This window comes from Oncorhynchus gorbuscha, linkage group LG25 (assembly GCF_021184085.1).
Source record: "Oncorhynchus gorbuscha isolate QuinsamMale2020 ecotype Even-year linkage group LG25, OgorEven_v1.0, whole genome shotgun sequence".
NCBI lineage: Eukaryota > Metazoa > Chordata > Actinopteri > Salmoniformes > Salmonidae > Oncorhynchus > Oncorhynchus gorbuscha.
The window spans coordinates 2,146,707-2,174,573 of NC_060197.1; the positions used below are offsets into that span (position 1 = coordinate 2,146,707).

Consider the following 27,867-nt stretch of genomic DNA (forward strand, 5'->3'; position numbering starts at 1 on the left):
GGTGGGTGCACAGCCCAAGTCCGAGTGACCAAAAGCAATCCGCTCCCCTCCGGTCGTTCTCAGTGCCTACCTTCTCACACGCAAGGTAGGGCACACTGCTCTGGTCTGCCAGAGCACACACACCTACACATACACACCTATACACACACACACACACACACACACACACACACACACACACACACACACACACACACACACACACACACACACACACACACACACACACACACACACACACACACACACACACACACACACACACACATACACACTTATACACACCCACCCTCTCTCTTCCCGGCACCGTGAGCAACCTCTCACCATTGGCCAGGTCCCCTAGCCCTCAGCATCTCCATCACGGCTGAAGGGACCATTCAAGAAAACAGGAGACAGAGGTAAGCCTTCTGGGTGCTATCTTCACTATGGGCTATGGGTTTTAGTATGCAGGATTTGCAAGGCACTAGCAAAATGAACGTCTCTAAAAAGGGCTGTTCACAGGGGTTTGTGCAGTGCATGGACCCGTTGGCTAATTGCTGATAGAGGTTTTGATATTCTATTTTTTTTATTGCTTTGGGATTTGAACATCTATTCTTGGTTTGGATGTCTAGTGTCTGATCATATCAAGTAAATATATTTATTTATTTATTAAGTGTTTCCCTATTTCTTGCTTAGGGCACAACTGGCTTGGTAATTGTGGTGACAGCAAGGGACTTCGAAGAGTAGAGACGGCACTTTTGACACGTCCTCAATTGGGACCTTAACATTTGATCCGATGTCAAATTTCATACTGAACAGAGCAGAGCAGAGCAGTGGTTGACGTACTTTTTAGGGATGAAGTTACACACGTTCTGATTGGATCCTTTAATTGGATTGTTAGCGCGTTGTACCAAGGGTTTTGATCCCTTCCAGTAACCATTGTGGTGACGGGGAAATTGGCACCCTGGATTGGAATCAGCAGGTTGAAGAGATTGGAGATATTATATTTGACAATTGGTCTATTCATATTTTGAGCCAATTTTGCCTGAATTTCAATTTACAGTAATTGACTGTACTTTTGGCTCTTCAATTTGCACAAATTAGTCTCACTGCTAATTTTGTGTATGTAAGTCTGTCAAAAATAAATCAGCTTTGCTTCCAGCTATTGGGAAGAATAAAAAAAACTGTCAAATCACAGAATATCAGGAATGTCCAACGCAGAGCCAAGCAAAACACAGAGGCAGTCTGTAAGGCTGCACACACTCACACACTCACACACTGTGTGCTGTGATGGTGTGTATAAAAGCAAGCCTCTGTCTTTAGTATCGTCCCTCTTTCACCGTCGCCATGCGTTGTCATGGTTTCATGACATTCTGAAAACTGACAGATCCCAGACCTTCCTCTATGCACCAATAAAGAGTAGAAAGTGTGCTGTTATAAATAGCAGAGGTATAAAACCACATTTAGATGGCTCTCTACCTCATATCAACAAAGAATGGATTTATGACTAAAAAAAGTTTTTTTTTTATCAGTACTTATCCCAAAAAATAGAGACTCAATGTTCTTTCTGAAAGATAGGTGTGTTAGGTGTGTGTGTCTCTGTGAGGGTGGTGTTTGTGTGAGTCAGTGTGTAAGTGTATGTGTGTGTGTCTGGAAGTGTGTGTGTGCGCATTGAATGAAGGTTTTCCTTGCAATCGTAACTCACTGCCATCCTGTCCACAAACCTCGGTGGAATTTCGAGTGTGAGTGCTGAGACAGGCCGGGACGTGGACTCATAAAGAACCTCTGTGAAGGCCGAGGAGGCGAGTCAGCTCTCTCTCTCTCTCTCTCTCTCTCTCTCTGTCTCTCTCTGTCTCTCTCTCTCTTTCTCTCTCTCTCTCTCTCTCTCTCTCTCTCTCTCTCTCTCTCTCTCTCTCTCTCTCAGTGATATTTTCCCTCACTCTCTCCAGCTAACCCTGAGGGCCAGTGCCTCATCCATGTCTCTCACACTCCTCTCTCTCTCCCCTCGCTCTCCGTTTCCCTGCCGGCCTAGAGGACTCTCTCTCTTCCCTTGCTCTCCGTTTCCCTGCCGGCCTAGAGGACTCTCTCTCTCCTCTTGTTTTCCAGGGCCTTTTTTGACGGGCCTGTTTCAATTCAGTCCAAAGTCAGGCCCTGTGTTACTGTAGAGCCTGCTGTCTGGTCCTTCTACACATTACAGAATGTAGCTGTCAATGATCTACTGAACATCATTTAGACTTGCCTTTTCTTTTTCTTTTCTCAGTATCTTCACAGCCAACAGTCTGTCTGGAATTGGTATTTTGTCTTTTATAGTGTCCAGAGATAGTCCTTTACAACCTACAGATGGACCTGTCAGACATCGTTACTGTTTGTGTGGAGTGCGTGATGAATTAAGTATGAAGGCTAGCATCAAAGCTCCCCTCCAAGTAGAAGAGAGAGAGAGAGAGAGAGAGAGAGAGAGAGAGAGAGAGAGAGAGAGAGAGAGAGAGAGAGAGAGAGAGAGAGAGAGAGAGAGAGAGAGAGAGAGAGAGAGAAAGAGAAAGAAAGAGAAAGAGAAAGAGAGAGAGAGAGAGAGAGAGAGAGAGAGAGAGAGAGAGAGAGAGAGAGAGAGAGAGAGACAGTTTTCTGCACAACAAGCGGAAAAGCACACATGATAAATGTTCACCAATTCAAGTGAACCAAATCGTCTTATGATAACATAGTCAAAATGTTGTGACATATTCTAGTAGGGAATAAAAAACCATGGTGATTCAGCAGTAAGACAAAATGCCCCGAAAATGAACAGGGGGAAACAACCCATATTTCCCAGCACCTTGTAAACCAATGTGTTGGGAAGATTCAGCAAGAAACATGTTCCCACGGCACCACTGAATATAATTGCAGGTACAGCAGCACTTACCAGATCAACTCTGACCCTTCACCTTTGACACACCACAGGCAGCCAATGATTAAAACCAAGATGGCCACCACCTCTTACAACAGTGAGCTCTGGGCTTTAAGGAAGGAGGTTTCAGGGGAATTTAGGGGACTCATAATTCATCTATTTGGGCTGTCTGTACCTTGGTAATGAATATTGAATTCCCTGACCTCAAAAATGTGTTCTACCAACCAAACGTCCAAACCGGACCCACAGCACACCCAAGCAGTTGGTAACGGAGTGATGCTGATACTCTTTCAAATCTGTCATACAAAAACCAATGACTGCAAAGTTAAACAAACCATATGCACAAGGACTACTTTTAATGATTTCCACACAACAACAGAAAACCTTTACTAGAAGAACATTGCAGTGCTGTTGGTGCCGCCATTCTGTTACCAAAGTTCTTCAAGTAAATGTGTTTTCGTAAAAACATTCTGTGGAAATTGTTATAAGTCATCCAATGAGTTGTATGGTTTGTGTAACTTTACAATTACTGGTTTTTGTTTGACATACATTTTAGTCTCAGCATCACTCTGTTACCATGAAAGTGCCCTGCAGGTACTGTAACATGGGCAAACAAATCCTTTTCCTTTGGCTGATTGGTTTCCATGGCTATTAGAGCTGTATCTAATGCAGAGATGTGACTTTCCAATGTGTGTGTTGGCGCTCTGAAATTCAAAGGCTTGCATATACAGTATATGCATTGTAGGAATACCATGACATTTAGTGAAGACATAGCAACGTCATTTGTGACTTCGTTTGTTGCCTCTGAAGATTGGGGATGGGATGATACAGCCTTTGCCATACACACTACCGGTCAAAAGTTTTAGAACACCTACTCATTCAAAGGTTTATCTTCATTTGAACTATTTTCTACATTGTAGAATAATACTGAAGACACCAAAACTATGAAATAACACGTATGGAATCATGTAGTAACCAAAAAAGTGTTAAACAAATAAAAATATATTTGATTTTATCTTCAAATAGCCACCCTTTGCCTTGATGACAGCTTTGTACACTCTTGGCATTCTCTCAACCAGCTTCACCTGGATAGCTTTTCCAGCAGTCTTGAATGAGATCCCACATATGCTCAGCACTTGTTGGTTCATAAGATTATGCTAATGTTTGAATCTAAGTCTCAGTAAAAAAATATATAAAAATCCCTTTTCCTCAGTAAAATAAAATATACTGAAAGTTTCATCAACATGTCTTCTTTGTGTACTATGAACGCTTCATCAAAATGTTTCTTTATCAGTGTTCAGGTTGGGTTCAGGGTTCATGATCTCGCTCTCTGTGTTCAGTGCTTGGTTGACATTTCCTGTGTTTCCAGGTGGACTATGAGGATGTTGGAGGGGCTCATATTGGGACTCTTCGTCCTCAACGCAGTGGTGGCCAACCCCAGATTTGCCCGGCAGGTGGATTTCGACACATACGACAGCGCCAACTATGATGTGGATCTAGAAAACTTGAATTTGGAGAATCAGAATGTCAATGATTATCAAGATGGACTGACTATTGACGAACCTCAGGTAAGATACTGGGGGGAAATTGGTGGGATGGGTGACGGAGATGCTGAGATTTGACCTCAGACTCCGTTTGAACATTTTAAGAATGTATCCAGCTATCCACATGTCCTTGAAACATTCACTAACCGGTACAATAGATGAAAGAAACTAGCAGAGGACATACTTTAGCTTACACTGACTCAGTTATGACAGGTCGGTGACAGAGGAAGGAACCTCACATCACAGACATCCTATGTTTTGAAGGTGAATGTGACGTATCACATTACTGTTTTACCCTGGTTGATATTGCCTGCACTTTGCTAGCTCCATTTCCTGACTCGGGCGTCAATGTCAAAGTGCCCGGAAACTAGGGAGTCTTGAACGTTTTTGAGAGACATCTTTTTAACTCTTCTATGAAGAGCAATGGTTGAAGGGAGAAGTTGAGTTTTGAGTTGCGCGGGATTAGAGGTTCCATGCTTCTCAACTCTGATTATTAGATTACATCTAGGCCTATTACAGCCGTGTAGCATTCGGAGTCAAATACTACCGTTGCTGTGTCTGTAGACATGACTTGATGGGCTCAGTGAACATTTTTCCTCAGCTACAATGCCTTCAGACAGAGAATAATGCATACAATGACATTTTATTCATCTATGTCGAAAATCTTCTTTATCGTTAGTCAGTCAGGTATTCAATTTCCCTCTGAAAGCAGGTGTATTTCCCCCCCTTTGGGATTAGATTGTAGACTACAAACAATACTGTAGTCTTGCATTAGTGTGTTGGTTTATCAATGTGTATATGATATCATAACTTTTTTTTTCTCTAATGAGAGTGATTCGAATTTGATGAGTTTTGCAGATTTTGTCATCTCAGAGAATGTTCTAATGGCTCAGATCCATGGAGGAAGGTCATGTTAATGCAGAGTGTGTGTGTGTGTGTGTGCGTGTGCGTGCGTGCGCGTGCGTGTGCGTCTGTGTGCGTGTGCGTGTGTGTGCGTGTGGGCATGTGGGCATGTGTGTTGCTCCTGATAATCACTTAAATTACCACATTTTTATTTCAAGCAATTACATCTAATTAAATCTAATTTACATTGGCCCAATTAAAACTCTTCTTCTCAGTATAAACAGGACGGATGGAGTATAGACCATAGGATCCAACAGCCTTGCATACAATGCAATTGTCAGACTCAAGTACTCAATCTCTCTGAAAGCAGGTGTATCTTTCCCCGCTTTGGGTTTACTACTTGGTTGGTTCTGGGTTTATTATCCAGTTCATCATGATGCCATTTTGCATGGTCAAACCCTTCATCCACAATAGGGGGCAGGCCCTATAGCTTGCCGTTACCACCTGGATATTTATATTTAGATCAGTTATTTATCAACGTTACAAAACGAGACATCTGATTTACTGTCACTGCTGGTTTAAACGGGCCATTTTTCAGAATATTTCAAATTGCCTGTGGGGAGAAGAAAAACATGCATGAAAATATTGTGCTTGTGTGTCGGGGCTGGGGGGTTAGATTGAAATGTATGCATTGAGCAATACAGCTGTATCATATTCTGACGTGATTGGGAATCCCATAGGGCGGCGCACAATTGGCCCAGCGTCGTCCGGGTTTGGCCGGGGTAGGCCGTCATTGTAAATGAGAATTTGTTCTTAACTGACTTGCCTAGTTAAATCAATTTTAAATAAAAAAGTAATAAATAAATACAGCTGCAGGATTCAAGCTTCTCAACTCGCTTGCATACAATGTATTCATCAAGGGCTGGGGAAGGGATACAATTAGGAATGTAGCTACATTAGACATGGAACTAGTATGGCAAGATGGATCAAAGTAAATGAGTGGCGTTGCTGTTTGTGAGAGGTGTTAGTACCTTCTACAGTAGCCTGTAGATACTGATGGTCTATGTGGCAAAGGATATTATAGCCCTTGTTGTTAAGTTCAATTCTAACCCACATTTGGCCCAGGTCTGACATCGGCATGCTAAAATGGGCCAAACTGCTCTGTGCTAGCCAGAACCCAAAGGGTTGTAAGTGGGCCAGAGGGTTCTGTCGGACATTAAACAATCTGAACAATAAAAAGCACCCAAATGAGTCCAAAATGGCGGAAAGAGGAGAGTGAGCAGAGAGAGCGCTGCCCATGCTAGAAGTAGCCTTCAACGGCCCAAGTTGGATGTGATGCAACTAGTCTGCAATGCAGGTTTGGCCAGAGAACACTAAAACAGCCCATTTCAGCCAATGTTCCCGTTTATTTTCTTTTGTAACAGAGACACAATGCCAAAACTATGTCAAGCTGGCATGAGGCTCAACAGCGGGATCAGATTTTCGACTCGTTCCCCTTGAGCCAAACCATTTAAACTGAACCCGATGTGGTATGCCACCATCCAAGTCAGTCCCACAATTCAAGGCACATTTGGCTATTATGACATGAGGGATCTGTGTACAAAACAATGTTGTAGTTGTTCATTAGTCTGCTGGGTTATCAATGTGCAATCTCATGTTCTAATGGCTCAGTTTGATGGAGGAAGGTGATGTTAATGCAGAGTGTGTGTGTGTGTGTGTGTGTGTGTGTGTGTGTGTGTGTGTGTGTGTGTGTGTGTGTGTGTGTGTGTGTGTGTGTGTGTGTGTGTGTGTGTGTGTGTGTGTGTGTGTGTGTGTGTGTGTGTGTGTGTGTGTGTGTGTGTGTGTGTGTGTGTGTGTTGTTTTGGATAATCACATCTGTTAAATTACCACATTTTATTTCAAGCAATTACAGCTAATTACATCTCATTTACATTGTCCCAATTCAAACTCTTCTTCTCAGTATAAACAGGACAGATGGAGTATAGTGCATGTAATCCAAACGCCTTGGAATGATTCAGAGGAAAGAGAAACTGATACAGGAGAAAACAAACCCTTGACAATAGTGTAGATAGAAGACAGGAAAAACTCCAGCAGTTCCCTTCAGACCTTCTCTTCAGTGGTGTGTGTGTGCTGGGGAAAATATACTCCAGATCGCTCTCACATGATTAACATTTTCAGTGCGATTATAGAATATTTCTTAGTGTGTGGTAGCGCTTGCCCTTGATACAGTTGGCTACTGAAGGGTGAGAGGGCAGATTTAGGAATACGGATGTAGAGTGGGAAAGGGGATCATGCAGACTGGAAGGAGTCCTCCCTCACCAAGTCAGAGGAGACCCAATGATGATCTCTGCTTTCTCTTTCCAGCTCTCTATTGCCTTTCTTAATTCTGCAGCTCGTCTGACACACTTTTCTCCTGTAAACTGTAATCCAAGGCCAGAGTTACTGATCTGGTGCATTTAAAGCTCTTTGCAGACACTCCTAGAACAGGAGCTGACTTGGTTTAGAGCACTGTAGAGTATGTATCTGTTGTGAATAGGTCACAGGTCACATTGCATCAGCAACATGCAAATAGAAGCTTGTAATGCTCTCTTTGGTCTATTTAAATGGTACCTCCAAGCAGCTTCAGAATAGCAGCTTTAGAGACTCGTGGAAAACAAGTTAAGTTATGTAGTAAAAATGCGTAGCTTTATTCTGTTTATACCTGATTGTTATTAGCCTCTAGTGGTGTCCTTAAAGATGTTAATACCAGACCTGGGTCAAATACAGCCAGGTATGGAAAATACTTTCAAATACTTGAACTGCACTTCATTTAGTTTTCCCGTTACAATAGAACCAATGGAATAGTCCCAAAAGTTCAAATTTCAAGTTCAATCAAGCTCATCTAAAATGTTGTACCTGTGATCGCTCAGGTGACCTATGACCTTGTGATTGGCAGTTGCTGCACATGGACAGGGATTAGTGTTTTCATCAACTTATAGGTCACGCATGCTGAACCCGTGTCATCTGCGCATCACAAGTCCCTATTAGCCCACTTAGCTAAACCCTAGAAGTGAGCCCAGGGAGCTAAGCAAGTGTTTAAGTCCTTCATCACATGTAACTAGGTCACCAAGCTTTATAGCAGAAAGCCTTTCAATGGACAACATATTGTAAACAAGCACTCTGCAAAATGTTTTGATCTTACCTAGATATTGTATTTCTTACCATTAGAATGCATTAACTTGATGTCTTATCAAGGTAAATTATTTTAGTCCACTGGCAGGATTGAAACAAGTCTGAATTATCTTGTATTTCCTGGGGAAGCAAAAATCAACCAAAAAAAGTAAATGCATTTTCTGGGTGAGTGAGAGAAACAAGTCATTTTTACTTCCTTATCTCAAACAGAAAAATCTACGTAAGATTGACATTTTTTGCAGTGTGGCTGCAATGTATCTTGTGTCATCATGAAGCCATCGTTGAGCGAAGTTGGCCTTTGTAGAGAGCGGCAGTGAGCCCTGAGAAAGACACACAGGACGTTACACGAAGGCAGGTGGAACGTATGTATACAGATGTACATGTGTGTACAGTCCCATATGTCTGCCATTGAACCCATACAGTGTGTTCGGAGAGTAATCAGACCCCTAGACTTTTTCCACATTTTGTTACTTTATGGCCTTATTCTAAAATGGATTAAATTGTTTTTCCCTCATGAATCTACACACAATACCCCATAATGACAAAGCAAAAACAGGTTTATATCATTTTTTGCTAACTTACTAAAAATATATATATTTATATTACATTTACATAAGTATTCAGACCTTTTACTCAATACTTTGTTGAAGCACCTTTGTCAGTGATTACAGCCTTGAGTCTTGGGAATGATGCGACAAGCTAGGCACACCTGTATTTGGGAAGTTTCTCCCAATCTTCTCTGAAGATTCTCTCAAGCTCTGTCAGGTTGGGTGGGCAGCGTCGCTGCACAGCTATTTTCAGGTCTCTCCAGAGATGTTCGATTGGGTTCAGGTCCGGGCTCTGGTTGGTACACTCAAGGATATTCAGAGACTGAGGTCTGAGGTCCTGAGCGCTCTGGAGCAGGTTGTCATCAAGGATCTCTCTGTACTTTTCTCCATTCATCTTTCAATCAATCCTGACTAGTCTCCCATTCCCTGCCGCTGAAAAACATCCCCACAGCATGACGCTGCCACCACCATGCTTCAACGTAGGGATGGTGTCAGGTTTCCTCCAGATGTGACCCTTGGCATTCAGGCCAAATAGTTCATTCTTGGTTTCATCAGACCAAAGAATGTTGTTTCTCATGGTGTGGGAGTCTTTAGGTGCCTTTTGACAAACTCCAAGAGGTCTGTCATGTCTGGCCACTACCATAAAGGCCTGATTGGTGTTCTCCCATCTCCACAGAGGAACTCTGGAGTTCCGTCAGAGTGACCATCGGATTCTTGGTCACCTCCCTGACCAAGGCCCTTCTCCCCTGATTGCTCAGTTTGGCCAGCTCTAGGAAGAGCCTTGGTGGTTCCAAACTTCTCGCATTTAAGAATGATGGAGGCCACTGTATTCTTGGGGACCTTCAATGCCGCAGACATTTTTTGGTACCCTTCCGAGATCTGTGCCACGACACAATCCTGTCTCAGAGCTCTATGGACAATTCCTTCGACATCATGGCTTGGTTTTTGCTCTAAAATGCACTGTCAACTGTGGGACCTTATATAGACAGGTGTGTGCTTTTCCAAATCATGTCGAATCAATTGAATTTACCACAGGTGGACTCCAATCAAATTGTAGAAACATCTCAAAGGATGATCAATGGAAACAGGATGCACCTGTGCTCAATCTCGAGTCTCAAAGCAAAGGGTCTGAATACTTATGTAAATAAGGTATTTTCTGTGTTTTTTTATTATACATTTGCTAAAAATTCCACACCAAAAAATGATTTTTCATTATGGGGTATAGTGTATAGATTGATGAGAAAAAAATATTGAATCCATTTTAGAATAAGGCTGTAATGTAACAAAATGTGAAACAACGGAAGGGGTACGAATACATCCCGAATGCACTGTATTTGCTTAAAATTCTTGTTTATATGTAAAGAAGCACTTTCCAACATACCACTTCACCCCTATGTGCATGGAGTACCAATACACATACTCTAAAGTTATTCATTCCATTTGCCAGTTTTGGGTTCCATTGTATATCTTCTTGGACCTAAACAAGCCTGATATTGTCTGACAACTAGAAGACTCCTAGACAAACCCATTTAGCCTCTTCCTGTGCAAAGAAACTACATCCACATGGGTGATCATGTGTGGTATACACTCTGACAATGACCCAACATATAAACCCTTCTGTGAGGCTAGGACTTTGTGGTAAATGGGACTCCTTGGTTGGTTTCGTGACATGTTTTAGGGTGTCACAGCTTGGTTTGGAAGAGTGGTGGTATTATGCATAGATCTCTCTAGAGTTGTGAAGTTTCTAAAGAGATGCATTGTCGAGACCAGAAAATAATGTTTGTGAGAGAGCAAGAAGGCAGTGCTGCACAGAAAGATCTGTATGCTTCAATTCAGCTCCTCTATTTCACATTATGGAACTTCAAAACTCTCTCTCTGCACATTTTGTATTCCCACATTGTTTCCCAGAGTTGGTTTTTTTTTTTGGTAGCCAAGCTTTCGCCTCTCGTTTCCCCCGAGTTTGTATGTTTGTTTTTGGGGGAGGAGGAGGAGGAGGAGGAGGGGCATCAGCAGCAAGCAAACTAACTCTGTGCAAGACTACTCAAAGGCCTACCTTGTTGTCTCCTAAACTCTGTCACTGCCAAACTCTCAAAAACGTGCATTTTCAATTTCATACCCGTTCTACGTGGCTACGTTTACAAACGTCCCCATTTTACTGTACATGCCTTTCCTTGCATCTAAATGTGTATCTACTTTTAGGAATTTCATTATACAGCAACATACACTTTGTGGAGAGTTGCCTTTAGGTAAGTCTCAGGCTACCTCAGGTTAGGAATCTGTGGAGGGTTTCCTTTAGGTAAGTCTCAGGCTACCTCAGGTTAGGAATCTGTGGTGAGTTTCCTTTAGGTAAGTCTCAGGCTACCTCAGGTTAGGAATCTGTGGTGAGTTGCCTTTAGGTAAGTCTCAGGCTACCTCAGGTTAGGAATCTGTGGTGAGATGCCTTTAGGTAAGTCTCAGGCTACCTCAGGTTAGGAATCTGTGGTGAGTTGCCTTTAGGTAAGTCTCAGGCTACCTCAGGTTAGGAATCTGTGGTGAGATGCCTTTAGGTAAGTCTCAGGCTACCTCAGGTTAGGAATCTGTGGTGAGTTGCCTTTAGGTAAGTCTCAGGCTCCCTCAGGCTAGGAATCTGTGGTGAGTTGCCTTTAGGTAAGTCTCAGGCTCCCTCAGGCTAGGAATCTGTGGTGAGTTGCCTTTAGGTAAGTCTCAGGCTCCCTCAGGCTAGGAATCTGTGGTGAGTTGCCTTTAGGTAAGTCTCAGGCTCCCTCAGGCTAGGAATCTGCCTGACACGGAGTGAAAGTCGATGGACAGTTTCTCTCAACATTGGTTGAGAGAAGTGGAGTGAAATATGCATTTTTGCAGCTACCATGTGTCTCTTGGTTCCACAAGGACCATTCCCTCTTTTGGAAGATAGGATCAGCCCATGGGTGTAAGAGAGTCAAATATTACCTTTTGCACATTGTGGGGTTTCAGCGCCCCTGTGTGGCTAATAATAGAACTGCATGACATTACTCTGGTGGTTTGCTGAACAGCAAGGACAATGAAGGCAGGTACCCCTTGAAGTATCTATCACATTCTTAACATTAGTTGAGAGTAGATATTTCTTTATTGTCTGATTTTCAGATATTTGCTTTACATGCAAGAAAATGCACTGTGGTCAGGTGGCATAGGCCAGACATAACATCAAACGAGCAAGAATGACAGTTCTTACCCCTTTCTTCCACATTCCATAACATATATATATATATATATATATGCCATTTAGCAGACGCTTTTATCCAAAGCGACTTACAGTCATGTGTGCATACATTCTACGTATGGGTGGTCCCGGGGATCGAACCCACTACCCTGGCGTTACAAGCGCCATGCTCTACCAACTGAGATACAGAAGGAACATGTAGCTGTGTTGGAAGTGTTGCATTATGTTCATCTGTTTAGGAGGTGAGATGTATGGCTTAAAGCGCAGTAGATATCATAACTGGTATTAAAACAATGAGTGTGTCATGCTTTGCTGTGAGGCACTATCAGAACAGACTATGGGGGCCCTCTTACAGCCAAAGACCGCTTCTGGAAAGTGTGCCGTTAGGATTTCAAAATGTCCTCTTGACATTGAATATTTCGGCTGTCTGTTTGGTAAATTTCAGCCTAAATGCTTTGACATTCTGACACACACACCTCATTGGGTTCTGAGGAGTGTGAGAACATGGAGAGGTGAAAGGTCAACAGGATAAGATGTGACTGAGTTTAGGAGATTTTCTTTAGATGTAGGCCTACCTTGTAGTGTGACTGTTTATTTGCTTTCTAAACAAACCAAACACCTGCTGTGCTCATCATTCCACATGAAACAGGTTATAAACAAGTTATGCAGTCCCCAAGTTGAAGACCCACAACAGTCAGTTAAATGGGAAGTTCGGTATTTTACAAGTTGTCGAATGGTTCGTCACACTGAAAACGTCTTTCCAAATGTAAAAAAACAAACATGGATTACGGTTTCCCCTGATCCATAGACTACTTTTAGGGTGAGGAAGTTTCTTACATAAAATTGTAAAATACTGAACTTCCCCTTTAATGAAAATGATGTTTCATTTTTAGAGGACATTCCTATTATATAGTGGCGAAAAGTTGGTTTGTGCCACACCTGTGATGTTTGAACTGATGCTCACTATCCTAGGCAGCAGGGTAGCCTACTGGTTAGAGCGTTGGACTAGTAACCGGAAGGTTGCAAGTTCAAATTCCTGAGCTGACAAGGTACAAATCTGTTGTTCTGCCCCTGAACAGGCAGTTAACCCACTGTTCCTAGGCTGTTATTGAAAATAAGAATTTGTTCTTAACTGACTTGCCGAGGTAAATAATCCTGTTAATTTTGACCAAACATTTTACAGTTATGTTTACAAACCAACAGACCGTGGAGAATGTGGTAACAGTGAGAAATCTGTAATAAAATATCTGTAAAACAGGGTGAGAATAGTCTTGTTTCCTTGGTTGGAAGGTGGAGTTTCCCCACTAAAAACCCTTTATGTTCTGCCTTTACCCAGATTGCACTTGTATTCTTCTCTCATCTCAGTTTGTGGTCCGAAATTGAACCCAGACATTTGTATCCACATTTTCCAATTCCTGGCTGGGATATTTGGGGGGAGGTCAACCCTTGAGGGTCTTCCTCAAATCAATATTCATGTCATCAATTTTTTGTCAACATTTACCTGTAGATATTAAGCAATACACCAAGTCCTCCACTACTTGGACGTTACCAGTGTCATTATTATTTAGGAGGTTTATCATGACTGAGTAATCTGCATGCACAATGATGTGTCTCCGTTCCTGGTTGCTTCTTCAGTCATCTGTATATAAATGTTAGAGGTGAATCAGCATAGCCCTGAGGTGCCCCTGTTAAGCTACACCTGTGAATGACTGATACTATAACTGTCTCTGGATCTTCTATTCTCTCTGAATGGTAGAAGTTAGGATGTCTAGAAGTCCTCGTGTCCCTGGTCCTTTTCCTGGGAACTCTTTAGCTACTCGTGTTGTATCCATATATTTAATTATTGTTTGGTCGCTGTTAAGATTTATTGCCTATTGAGCATGGTCATACATAACGTTGTCCTGTGACATGAATTGGGTACTGATGAGATGATTACTGATATTGAACTCAAAATCAGTGCTTTACACTCTGCACGGCTGGACCAAAAGACGTAGAGCTTCCGGTCTATGAGCGACAGTTGGCTTTTGAAACCTCCGGTTACTCAGTAAGTGAGGCTACTGCTCTCTGGTGATCTCTGGTGCTCACTGGCGTTCTCTGGTGGTCTCTGGCGCTCTCTGGTGGTCTCTGGTGGTCTCTGGCTCTCTCTGGTGGTCTCTGGCGCTCTCCGGCACTCTCGGGCGCTCTCTGGCGCTCTCTGGCGCTCTCTGGTGGTCTCTGGCTCTCTCTGGCGCTCTCTGGTGCTCACTGGCGTTCTCTGGTGGTCTCTGGCGCTCTCTGGTGGTCTCTGGTGGTCTCTGGCGCTCTCTTGTGGTCTCTGGTTCTCTCTGGCGCTCTCTGGTTCTCTCTGGCGCTCTCTGGTGGTCTCTGGCTCTCTCTGGCGCTCTCTGGTGGTCTCTGGCTCTCTCTGGTGGTCTCTGGCGCTGTCTGGCACTCTCGGGCGCTCTCTGGCGCTATCTGGCGCTCTCGGGCGCTCTCAGGCGGTCTCTGGCGCTCTCTGGTGGTCTCTGGCGCTCTCTGGTGGTCTCTGGCGCTCTCTGGTTGTCTCTGGTGGTGTCTGGTTGTCTCTGGTGTTCTCTGGTTGTCTCTGGCACTCTCTGGTTGTCTCTGGCGCTCTCTGGTTGTCTCTGGCACTCTCTGGCGCTCTCAGGCGGTCTCTGGCGCTCTCTGATGGTCTCTGGTGGTCTCTGGCGCTCTCTGGCGCTCTCTGGTTGTCTCTAGCGCTCTCTGGTTGTCTCTGGCGCTCTCTGGTTGTCTCTGGCGCTCTCTGGTTGTCTCTGGCGCTCTCTGGTTGTCTCTGGCGCTCTCTGGTTGTCTCTGGCGGTCTCTGGAAGTCTCTGGCGGTCTCTGGTGGTCTCTGGAGGTCTCTGGCTGTCTCTGGCTGTCTCTGGCTGTCTCTGGCGGTCTCTGGCGGTCTCTGGCGGTCTCTGGCGGTCTCTGGTTGTCTCTGGTTGTCTCTGGTTGTCTCTGGTTGTCTCTGGTGGTCTCTGGTGGTCTCTGGTGGTCTCTGGTGGTCTCTGGTGGTCTCTGGTGGTCTCTGGTGGTCTCTGGTGGTCTCTGGAGGTCTCTGGAGGTCTCTGGTTGTCTCTGGTGGTCTCTGGTTGTCTCTGGTGGTCTCTGGTGGTCTCTGGTGGTCTCTGGTTGTCTCTGGCGGTCTCTGGCGGTCTCTGGCGGTCTCTGGCGGTCTCTGGTTGTCTTTGGCGGTCTCTGGTTGTCTTTGGCGGTCTCTGGTTGTCTTTGGCGGTCTCTGGTTGTCTTTGGCAGTCTCTGGTTGTCTTTGGCAGTCTCTGGTTGTCTTTGGCAGTCTCTGGTGGTCTCTGGTTGTCTTTGGCAGTCTCTGGTTGTCTCTGGTTGTCTCTGGTTGTCTTTGGCAGTCTCTGGTGGTCTCTGGTTGTCTCTGGTTGTCTTTGGCAGTCTCTGGCGGTCTCTGGTGGTCTCTGGCAGTCTCTGGTGGTCTTTGGCGGTCTCTGGTGGTCTTTGGCGGTCTCTGGTTGTCTCTGGCGCTCTTTGGTGCTCTCTGGCGCTCTATGGTGGTCTCTGGATGTCTATGGTGGTCTCTGGCAGTCTCTGGTTGTTTCTGGCGGTCTCTGGTTGTCTCTGGTGGTCTCTGGCGGTCTCTGGTTGTCCCTGGCAGTCTCTGGTGGTCTCTAGCGCTCTCTGGTGGCGCATCTCCTGCATTAGCAATGACTCCCTCTGTCGCTGTCTTTCCCACAGATAGAGATTGGCACACTGGCCCCACTGGATTATAACTACCCTGGCCCTGGATCACTGGAGGAGGAAGAGGAGGACGAGTTGCCCCTAACACCCCAGCTCATCCCCCAAGGCTCAGGGGGGTCTGGGGTACTCATGGGCCCCGACGCACAGGGAGGTCTGTATACACACATACACACACCAAAAGCACATACATCGTGTCACCTCACACTATGAGCCCATACACAGGGAGGTCTGTATACACACACCAAAAGCACATACATCGTGTCACCTCACACTATGAGCCCATACACAGGGAGGTCTGTATACACACACCCACAGCACATCCACTCTGTCACCTCACACTATGAGCCCATACACAGGGAGGTCTGTATACACACACCCACAGCACATCCACTCTGTCACCTCACACTATGAGTCCATACACAGGGAGGTCTGTATACACACACCCACAGCACATACATCGTGTCACCTCACACTATGAGTCCATACACAGGGAGGTCTGTATACACACACCCACAGCACATACACCGTGTCACCTCACACTATGAGTCCATACACAGGGAGGTCTGTATACACACACCCACAGCACATACATCGTGTCACCTCACACTATGAGTCCATACACAGGGAGGTCTGTATACACACACCCACAGCACATACACTCTGTCACCTCACACTATGAGTCCATAAACACAGGGAGACGAAAGTACTGACAGTGATACATAACACACAACCTTCCCTCTTAACGCCTACCCATGCAAATCGACCCCTTTTTACAATCATCCTTCGTCATTTCCAAATGCATGAGTTCCATTTAACTGTCTGACATTCGTTAAATGTGTGGTACTCAACCATAAATCTCATTAACTTTTTGTAATGTCTCCTAATCATCATTGTAAACATGACTCACTAGCCCTAAACTGAATCATGGTCCACTGTGCTCTAACCTGTCTCTTCTAACACCTAATCTTGTCTCTAACAAGAGGAGGAGCTGCGCCTGAGTCCCATTGACATTCTTCATATCTCCGGGGACTTTGGGGGTCCCATGGGTTCTGGAGGTTCCGGTGGCTCTGGGGTTTCCGGAGGTTCTGGGGGTTCTGGAGACCTTTTGGCTTCTGGTTCTGGGGACCTTTTGGCTTCTGGAGGCACAGAGGGTTCCAGGGAAATTGGTTCAGCAGGTTCTGGGGATCTTGGTTCTGGGGGTTCCAAGGTCCTTGGTTCCGGAGACTCTGTGGGTTCCGGAGACTCTGTGGGTTCCGGGGACCTTGGATCCGGAAGCTCTGTGGGTTCCGGGGACCTTGGATCCGGAGACTCTGTGGGTTCCGGAGACTCTGTAGGTTCCGAGGACCTTGGTTCTGGACGCTCTGGGGGTTCTGGGGACCTTGGTTCTGGGGGTTCCGGAGATCTTGGTTCCCGGGGCTCTGGAGGATCCGGCACCCTCCTAGGCTCAGGGGGTTCCGGGGTCATATTGGGTTCCAGTACTGGGGGTTCTGGAGGTTCTGGAGGTTCCGGGGACACAGGAATAATAATTATATCTGGAGGTCAGTACCTATACTTATACAGACTACACTGTAGAAGTATACAGATAGTTGGTTGGGCCTATAGTGGCCTTGTGAACCTAGTACAGTTCCAAGCACTGATTGATACACTAAAACTATATGGGATTTCATTGCATTTCTAAATTTGCCCTTTCATTTAACTGCTTTGTGCTGGTTAAATGTGGATTGATAATGCTTTCTTGTGACTTGCTACTTGTCGTCATTGTAAACCCTGTGTAATTGCTTTGTCACTTACAGTATCGTTATCATTGTAAACATCACTCATTGTCCTACCATTGTCATTGTAAACATCACTCATTGTCCTACCATTGTCATTGCATTACATACCATAAGTTCCTAATCATTGTCAACCTAACCCACTGTCAAACCATGTTTGAGAATGATTGATTGATTGTCTGATTGACAGTCCATCCCATCCCACGAGAAGCACTAACCTGTCTCCTAACCCCTTCCCTTGGCTCTAATAAGAGGAGGAGCTGCCCCTCATTCCTGACACTACCCCCCAGGAGGCATCGGGTGCTTCTGGGGAGTCTGGGGCCTCTGGCACCTCAGGGGCCTCAGGGCCTGGGGACTCCGACTCTGGTGGGTCAGAGGTCACATTAATCCCTGACCCTGAAGGTCAGTACCACCAAATAAAGAAACAATAAGAAAACAGATCTCTATGGTATCAACCCATCATATCATATGTGTAAGGATAACAGGGGTAAAGGTCAGAGAAACTTTGAGCAGAAAGCATGCTCTGCTGCCTTGTCCGTATTTGGACAGGAGAATGTGACCAAATAATCTGGTCAAGAGATGCTTTTCAAAGGATTTGTGGTTGACAAGTATGAATAATCTCCAATTCCAGCTAAGAACACTGTTCCAATGTACCTACAGTTAAAGTAGAAGGTTTACATAAACCTTAGCCAGATACATTTAAACTCCGTTTTTCACATTTCCTGACATTTAATCCTAGTAAAAGTTATTAGGTAAGTTAAGATCACCACTTTATTTTAAGAATGTGAAACGTCAGAATAATAGTAGAAATTGATTTATTTCAGCTTTTATTTCTTTCATCACATTCTCATTGGGTCAGAAGTTTACATACACTCAATTAGTATTTGGTAGCATTGCCTTTCAATTGTTTAACATGGGTCAAATGTTTTGCGTAGCTTTCCACAATTTTGGCCCATTCCTCCTGACAGAGCTGGTGTAACTGAGTCAGGTTTGTAGGCCTCCTTGCTCGCACACACTTTTTCAGTTCTGCCCACAAATTTTCTATGGGCCACTCCAATATCTTGCCTTTGTTGTCCTTAAGCCATTTGCCACAACTTTGGATGTATGCTTGGGTCATTGTTCATTTGGAAGATCCATTTGCGACCAAGCTTTAACTTCCTGAATGATGTCTTGAGATGTTGCTTCAATATATCCACATAATTCTCCTTCTCATGATGCCATCTATTTTGTGAAGTGCACCAGTCCCTCCTTCAGCAAAGCATCCTTACAACATGATGCTGCCACCCCCGTGCTTCACTGTTGGGATGGTGTTCCTTGGCTTGCAAGCCTCCCTCTTTTTCCTCCAAACATAACAATGGTCATTATGGCCAAACAGTTCTATTTTTGTTTCATCAGACCAGAGGACATTTCTCCAAAAAGTATCATCTTTGTCCACATGTGCAGTTGCAATCCGTAGTCTGGCTTTTTATGCCGGTTTTGGACCAGTGGCTTCTTCCTTACTGAGCGGCCTTTCAGGTTATGTCGACATAGGACTCGTTTTAATGTGGATATAGATACTTTTGTACCTGTTTCCTCCAGCATCTTCACAAGGTCCTTTGCTGTTGTTCTGGGATTGATTTGCACTTTTCGCACCAAAGTACGTTCATCTCTAGGAGACAGAACGCGTCTCCTTCCTGAGCGGTATGATGGCTGCGTGGTCCCATGGTGTTTATACTTGCGTACTTTTGTTTGTAGAGATGAACGTGGTACCTTCAGGCATTTGGAAATTGCTCCCAAGGATGAACCAGACTTGTGGAGGTCTACAGTTTTTTTCTGATGTCTTGGCTGATTTATTTTGATTTTCCCATGATGCCAAGCAAAGAGGCACTGAGTTTGAAGGTAGGCCTTGAAATACATCCAGAGGTACACCTCCAATTGACTCAAATGATGTCAACTAGCCTATCAGAAGTTTCTAAAGCCTTGACAAAATTTTCTGGAATTTTCTTATCTGTTTAAAGGCACAGTCAACTTAGTGCATGTGTTAAGGTTAAGGTTTTCTTCCGGTGAAGGAGAGGAGGACCAAAATGCAGCGTGGTTATCTCGATACATCTTTAATAAAGATAATAACGAACAATACAAACCGTGAAAAAAAAAAACAGCCCTATCTGGTGCAAACAAACACAGAGACAGGAACAATCACCCACGAAACACTCAAAGAATATGGCTGCCTAAATATGGTTCCCAATCAGAGACAACGATAAACACCTGCCTCTGATTGAGAACCACTCCAGGCAACCATAGACTTTTCTAGACAACTATACTACACCACAATCCCATAACCTACAAAAAAAACCTAGACAAAACACACCACATAAATAACCATGTCACACCCTGGCCTGACCAAAATAATAAAGAAAACACAAAATACTAAGACAGCATGTAAACTTCTGACCCACTGGAATTGAGATACAGTGAAATAATCTGTATGTAAACAATTGTTGGAATGAATTGTGTCATGCACAAAGTAAATGTGCAAACCAACTTGCCAAAATGATAGTTTGTTAACAAGACATTTGTGGAGTGGTTGAAAAACGAGTTTTAATGACTCCAACCTAAGTGTATGTAAACTAGTTTTAATGACTCCAACCTAAGTGTATGTAAACTAGTTTTAATGACTCCAATCTAAGTGTATGTAAACTAGTTTCAATGACTCCAACTTAAGTGTATGTAAACTAGTTTTAATGACTCCAACCTAAGTGTATGTAAACTAGTTTTAATGACTCCAACCTAAGTGTATGTAAACTAGTTTTAATGACTCCAACCTAAGTGTATGTACACTAGTTTTAATGACTCCAACCTAAGTGTATGTAAACTAGTTTTAATGACTCCAACCTAAGTGTATGTAAACTAGTTTTAATGACTCCAACCTAAGTGTATGTAAACTAGTTTTAATGACTCCAACCTAAGTGTATGTAAACTAGTTTTAATGACTCCAACCTAACTGTATGTAAACTTCCAACTTCAACTGTATTTATATTAAACATATATCAACATAACATCATTTGATTAACTCTCAAAATCCATTCACAAGATTCCATTTAACTATTACCTAATTGAATCAGTTAAATGTGTCATAAACAACGACAACAACATAACTCCCTTGCTATTTGTGACTTCTCACTGTGGCAAACAGCACTTGTTGTCGTGTCACTGTCCATGCTGTTTCCAACCTGTCTCCTTCCTCATCTCTATCTCTAACAAGAGGAGGAAGTGCTCCTGACTACTCCGAAAACCCCTCAGGAGTCTGGAGGTACAGTAGGCTCAGGGGGCTCTGGGTTGCCAGAGGTTGACTTGGACATTAAAGGTCAGTATCCAGCACAAACACGAACTATTCAATCAAAACCTGTAACCAGGCTTCTGGGGTTATAGGGTCTATTCTACTTCACTATACAGTATATGGAGTCTATCACATTCCCATATCAAAACATATTTTTTCATATCTTTATACGAGTTGTCTCTTCCATTTCACCCCAGAAACCCTGGTTTTGATTGAATAGGGTTATTGAATCTTACGTGCCTCCTGTTAAAACTGACCACAGACTCTGTTGAAGCCATATGTATCTGTAATGTCCGTTACACAATGTCTTGTCCTTACCTGTCACAAGCACTGTCATGTGTCTGTCTATATCATGTGTTTACTATCAAGTTGCTCTACGATATGAGTCTGTAACATCTGTTATCGTCATCTTCACCAAACGCCTGTGTTATAACCTGTCCCGAACACCATTAACACAATATGTCTAACATTGGGAATGCACTACACCTCAACCATAGCACCTCAGCAACAACCCTCATAATGTGCACACCTTGGTCACATCAAAAGCTGCATCCAATCCAGACTTGACAACATTTCTTGATGCAAGAGGTAAAACAAACAAATCATATCAACACTGAGTGCACGTCTCCACCATTCTACAAACCCATTGTTACTGCATCGAAGTCTGGTGGCTTAAACTTCATCACACATCTCAGACCTATCAACTGTTCTCTCAAGTGTATCGCCTACCTCCTTCTTACTTCCTTGTCCTGTCTGTCTGTCCCAGGTATGCCTACCTGCCTGCTGTGCACCTGTCTGGGTGGTTCTGTCTACTGTGATGATGTGAAGCTGACGAGCGTGCCGCCTCTCCCCAAAGAGACCACTCACTTCTACGCCCGCTACAACCACATCACCAAGATCAACAAGGGCGACTTTGCTCAGATGAGTAGGTGTCACATGTTAAAGGCACAGCCGTGAGATTTCCTGCTGTTCAATGGCTGTTTCAATTAATGAAACCACGTGGAACAGTCTGAGTACTTTACCTTCTCTCTCTTGCAGACAAGCTGAAGAGGATCGACTTGACCGCCAACGAGATTGCATCCATCGCCGATGATGCGTTCTCCGGCCTGCCCGTGCTGGAGGAGCTAGTGCTCCGTGAGAACGGCGTGTCACAGCTGCCTGCCCTTCCGCCCGTGATGACCCTCATCGACGCCAGCCACAACAACATTGGCGCCACAGGCATCCACAAAGAGGCTTTCAAGGTATGTAGGTCTGGCAAGGATTACAAACAATGTATTTGCTTTTTCCTACCATTATCACATTTGATTCCCCTAATGGACTAATCACCAAGCCCTTGATGAGTTGAATCATGTGTGAGTGCTGGGATGAAACAAAAACAGCTATGTATTGAGACTGTCTGGCATAAATGACTCCACTCTAAATGTAAACACTGTGTTTTGTTTAGGACATGACGGGTCTGCTGTACCTGTACCTAACAGACAACCACATCGACCACATCCCTGTGCCCCTACCGGACAGCCTGCGCTCTCTGCACCTACAGGTACCTGCACTCCTGCCTCATTACTGCCCTCTTGTGGGTGATGTGAGAACTATAGGATTACCTTCATACTGTACACTGGTGGTGGTGGTTAGAGGGATTTTTGCTCAACTGACCACCATATCCCCTCTATCTGCAAGCTGTTTCAAAACATTCTGGCGAATACTCCATCAGTTTCAGTTATTAGGGGAAATTGTTGTATATTTAAACTGTACTTTTCTCCAGCACTGTGTCAGACCTGTGCAGAATCTCAAACAAGCATTAGTTCGTCTTGCATTGTTTTTTTGAGGCCCATACATTAATGAATGTGTTGTTTCAAAGTGTTTTCTTAGACTTCCAATGCCTTGTTTTCCAGCGCAACAATATTCAGATGATACACGAGGACACGTTCTGCAACCTGAAAGACTTCAACTACATCAGGAACGCACTGGAGGACATTCGCCTGGACGGCAACCCCATCAACCTCAGCAGGACCCCACAGGCCTATGTGTGTCTGCCCCGCGTCCCCATCGGCACCCACATCTAACCACACACTGATCAATACACACGCATCTTTACACAGCTCAACTCATTGTCTACGAGACATATGTACATACCATACACACACTTCCCTACTGGACAGATCCTAAAAGTTGTCCAGTCTGTCAGTTCATTTGCAATCTGCACATACAGTAAACACCGGAACACACTACCTACCTTCCCTAATTTAAATCTGATCAGTTGTTGATCGCATACATAACACACAGTGAGAGAGATGGTGTGTATCTCTCATTCCTACACACACACAAATACACACCAGATATCTTTTTGTCAAAAGCCAAACTGTTCAGCAACTTGAAGCAAACAAAAAGACAATGAAAATGTGACATTTTATTGATCCAATCGAACATTGTTTCATGTCTGTTCATGACTGGCAACGACAACCAGTAATATTGTTTAAATATGTTTTTGTAAAGGAAAAAAATTATATTACAGAAATCTAACTATTTTAAAAAACAATTATACTAGCATAAATGAATTGAAGCTTACTGGAACGCTAAATTGAATACCAATGCAATAAAAGAAGCAATTAAACAAGCATTTGTAAAGTCTGTACTGTAATATAAAAATATATTCTGATTTTTTTTTTTTTTTTACATGAACTGCAATATTTGACATATTACATTTCAAAGTTATTGTTATGACCACAATAGCCTATTTCAATAAAGATCAAGCCTATTGTATGAGCAGGGGGGGGTTGTTGGGTGTGGATGGGGTTAACATGAAGAAACAGCCTGCTATTGTGTGCTTTGTATGGAAATACCACAATTGAATAAAGTTGTTTTGATGACCTGGCTTAACATTTTAATTGAGAATTGACCGGTAAGGTGTATAGCTGCAAAGTGATTTTGAATTAACACATTGAGTACAACTGTTTAGGCAGTTCATGTTCAAATACTTCTAGCCCAGATAACAATAGGCATACAGGCATCTCTGAACAGCAATACAAAAAGGATTTGTCATTGAAAACTTTGTACATTCATAGAAAATAAAACCAATACAAATTATATCCAATTACTTTCCAATTGAATAGTCTAGTCTAGTGTAAACAAACATGTAATTGTTCTTCACATACGTTCAACCAACTTTTCAAACATCTTGAGGAATCTCTCGGTTCTTTCCAATGACCCAACAACCCTCTGTCCTCCTGTTTTACAGCTTTGTCCTTCCGCACCGTTCTCCTCCGCTGCTCTACCCTCCGCCAGTAGAACTCTGTCTCTGTCCACAGCCAGCCGATCCCTGGCCACCTGCGCTTTCTCCTTCTCTATCAGCCCCCTCTCCCTCTCCACCGCTGCCTTCTCCCTCTCCAGTTGGGCACGCTCCCGGTCCAGGTTGGCCATCTCTCGTTCCAGCCCTGCTTGCTCTCTCTCCAGCGCCATCCGCTCTCTCCCCATCACCTCTCGCTCGCCCTCCAATGCCGCCCGTTCGGTCTCCAGCGTCGCCCTCTCGGTGTCCATCTCATCCAGGTCGCAGTGCATCCCCATCACCCCTATTCCGCCAATCATGGATCTCTTCCTGGGCCGGGCGTCAGGGAGAAAATCACTGTCGCTAGTGCCCGGGGGGAGTGGGCCGATGATGGGGGCTGAGCCTGCCAGACGCCCCTCCATTGCGTCACTCATCAGATCGTACCAACGCCAACTGTGGGGGAACACCTGCACCCCTGGGGGAGGGTACTTCAGCTCCTGTCCCCAAATGAAGGATAAAAAGTATTAGTAGGTAGTCAGATAATGAAGGATTTGATGAATAGTTGAGTAGACGTTAGGCTTGGACAAAGTAGTAGGCACAGGATATCTCTAGGAAAGGGTTATTTAGAACTTTACAAGGGTGCCTATTAAAGGGTCAATTTCAGAGGTTTCCATCCTGAGGTACACAGTGTGGCCAAAAGTATGTGGACACCCCTTCAAATTAGCAGATTCTGCCATTTCAGCCACACCTGTTGCTGACGTGAATAAAATCAAGCACACAGTCATGCAATCTCCATAGAGATTGCATTGGTAGTAGAACGGCCTTACTGAAGAGCTCAGGGACTTTCAACGTGGCACTGTCATAGGATGCCACCTTTCCAACAAGTCAGTTCGCAAATTTTTGCCCTGTTCAACTGTAAGTGCTGCTACTGTGAAATGGAAACATCTAGGAGCAACAACGGCTAAGCCGCGAAGTGGCAGGCCACACAAGCTCACAGAACAGGACCGTCGAGTGCTGAAACACGTATCATGTAAAAATCGCCTATCCTCGGTTGGGACACTCACTACAGCGTTACAAAATGCCTCTGGAAGCAATGTCAGCACAATAACTGTTTGTAGGGAGTTTCATGAAATGGGTTTCCATGGCCAAGCAGCCACACACTAGCCTAAGAACACCATGGGCAATGTCAAGCATTGACTGGAGTTGTGTAAAGCTTGCAGTCATTGGACTCTGGAGCAGTGGAAATGCATTCTCTGGAGAGATTAATCCCGCTTCACCATCTGGCAGGTAGACAGACAGGTTTGATGGATGCCAGGAGAACGCATCCGGCCCAAATACATAGTTCCAACTATAAAGTTTGGTGGAGCAGGAATAATGGTCTGGGGCTGTTTTTTTATGGTTCGGGCTGAGCCGCTTAGTTCCAGTGAAGGGTAATCTTAACACTACAGCATACAATGACATTCTAGACAATTCTGTGCTTCCAGGTTTGTGGCAACAGTTTAGGGAAGGACCTTTCCTGTTTCAGCATGACAATGCCCCCATGCACAAAGCAAGGTCCATGCAGAAATGGTTTGTTGAGATCAGTGTGGAAGAACTTGACAGGACTGTACAGAGTCCTGACCTCAACCGACTGGCCTGTAGAGCCCCATCAAACACCTTTGGGATGAATTGGAATGCAGACTGCGAGCCAGACCTAATCAGCCAACATAAGTGCCCACCCTCACAAATGCTCATGGCGGAATGGAAGCAAGTCCCCACAGCAATGTTCCAACATCTAGTGAAGAGCCTTCCCAGAAGAGTGGCGGCTGTTATAGCAGCAAAGGGAAGACCAAATCCATATTAATACCCACGATTTTGGAATGAGATGTTTGACAAGCAGATGTCCATTTACTTTGGATATGTAGTGTATGTAGGATGCAATTGCTACCTTGTATCTCTTCTTCAGATTTTCCCATTTTTTCATTGCCTGACTGGCCGTCATCTTCCCCTGCAAGCCCATGTGTTTGAGGATGGCCCTGCAACAACAACAAAAAAGGTACACAATGATCATTTCGATTTCAAAACATACACATTGACTCGTCTCCGTGACAGGTAAAAATGAAAAAACGTGTACTGGGAGGATCTCGGGTAAGTATCTGAACTCACCTCCAGGCCAGTCGAGAGGCATTTCTCCTCCCCGTAAACATGTAGCGATTTGATACGCGTAATTTCACAAAGTCCATTGTTTCATATTCAGACACTGAAATAAATACATGTTTTAAATCACTACATATACAATGTAATTGAAATTAAATAACATTCACATTTTGACTAATAGGACAAATGTGGATCGCACCGTCTGATGTCTACGCACGCATCTGCTCGAACAAGTATTCGAGACAAGGCGCCATGATGTCCCCTTTGTAGGTAACGTTAGCTAGCTTTCTTGCTAACTAGCTCGGAGTTCCTTACTTCATTTGTAGTCCTAAAACATATAAAGGATAAATTGACTACTTACATTTGTATGTGTATTCTGAATTCACTTTCTTTTTACTTTTCTTTTTTGCATTATTTGAGTATAGCGGTAGCGTGTGTTCGATGTTTTCCATTGTAGCATCCATGTTAGCTAGCACTGCGAAGGGACCACAACGGAGTGCACTTCGTCTCTTCCGCCCTTCGTTTCTTCTTCTTCGTGTTGGTTTCCGCCCGCAGACAAGTCGCATCTAGGCATATTGCTTCCACCCACAGTTCAGACTGTGCACACGTACCACATACTACCATTCCTCACCTCACATTCGCAAGTGCCACTGCCTACATCAGAACGTTTGATTACTAAAGCTGTAAGATATGCAGCGGGTCACAGTCTAGCTCGCGGCTCAGGTACATATTCAGGACGAATTCTGTGTTCTACACATATCAAATCAAACCTTATTTGTCACATGCGCCGAAAACAACAAGTGTAGACCTTACCGCGAAATGCTTGCTTTACAAGCCCTTAACCAGCAGTGCAGTTCAAGATGAGTTATATCTATATTTACCAAATAAACTAAAGTAAAAATAATAAAAAGTAACACAACAACATAACAATAACGAGACTATATACAGAGGGTACCGAGTCAGCGTGCATTTGTACATGTAGGTAAGGGTGAAGTGACAATACATAGATAATAAACAGCTAGTATCAGCATTGTACAAAACAAATGGTGGCTGGTGGCCATTTGATTAACTGTTCAGCAATCTTACGGCTTGGGAGTAGCAGCTGTTAAGGAGCCTTTTGGTGCTAGACTTGGAGCTCCGGTACAGCTTGCTGTGCAGTAACAGAGAAAATCGTCTATGGCTTGGGTGACTGGAGTCTCTGACAAACAGAAAATATATCAATAAGGGATCATAGCTTCGACCTGGTCAGTCTGTCATGGAAAGAGCAGGTGTTCCTAATGTTTTGTTTACACACAGAGATATAGGCAAACAAATGCTCGACCTGCAGATGATTATGAGGGGGGATTTTCTGTAGAAAACCCAAAGATAAAGGCTTGCACTCCTTTTTTAATTTGTGTTGTGCTGTTGCTTCACTTTGTGCATGGGGGAGTTGTCATGCTGTAACAGGAAAGGGACTTCCCCGTTGCCACAAAGTTGGATGCACAGAATTGTCTAGAATGTCATTG

The 27,867-nt window shown here is 44.0% G+C and overlaps 2 protein-coding genes across 2 annotated transcripts; one reads left to right on the forward strand and one right to left on the reverse strand.

Annotated features, from left to right (window-relative positions):
- The first annotated feature begins 177 nt into the window (after nt 1–177).
- On the forward strand, nt 178–23,831 carry LOC124014217 (leucine-rich repeat protein soc-2 homolog). The gene is made up of 10 exons (XM_046328999.1): nt 178–398; nt 4,230–4,428; nt 15,874–16,027; nt 16,857–17,414; nt 17,901–18,050; nt 20,890–20,991; nt 21,731–21,889; nt 22,003–22,205; nt 22,409–22,504; nt 22,857–23,831. The coding sequence occupies exons 2-10, from the start codon at nt 4,237–4,239 to the stop codon at nt 23,025–23,027; spliced, it is 1,785 nt and encodes a 594-aa protein (XP_046184955.1). The 5' UTR covers nt 178–398; nt 4,230–4,236; the 3' UTR covers nt 23,028–23,831.
- si:dkeyp-38g8.5 (uncharacterized protein LOC568385 homolog) lies at nt 23,357–26,988 on the reverse strand. Its single transcript, XM_046329000.1, has 4 exons — nt 26,724–26,988; nt 26,372–26,465; nt 26,154–26,241; nt 23,357–24,723 (listed from the first exon to the last, which is right to left on the reverse strand). The coding sequence occupies exons 1-4, from the start codon at nt 26,926–26,928 to the stop codon at nt 24,109–24,111; spliced, it is 1,002 nt and encodes a 333-aa protein (XP_046184956.1). The 5' UTR covers nt 26,929–26,988; the 3' UTR covers nt 23,357–24,108.
- Nucleotides 26,989–27,867: the final 879 nt, after the last annotated feature.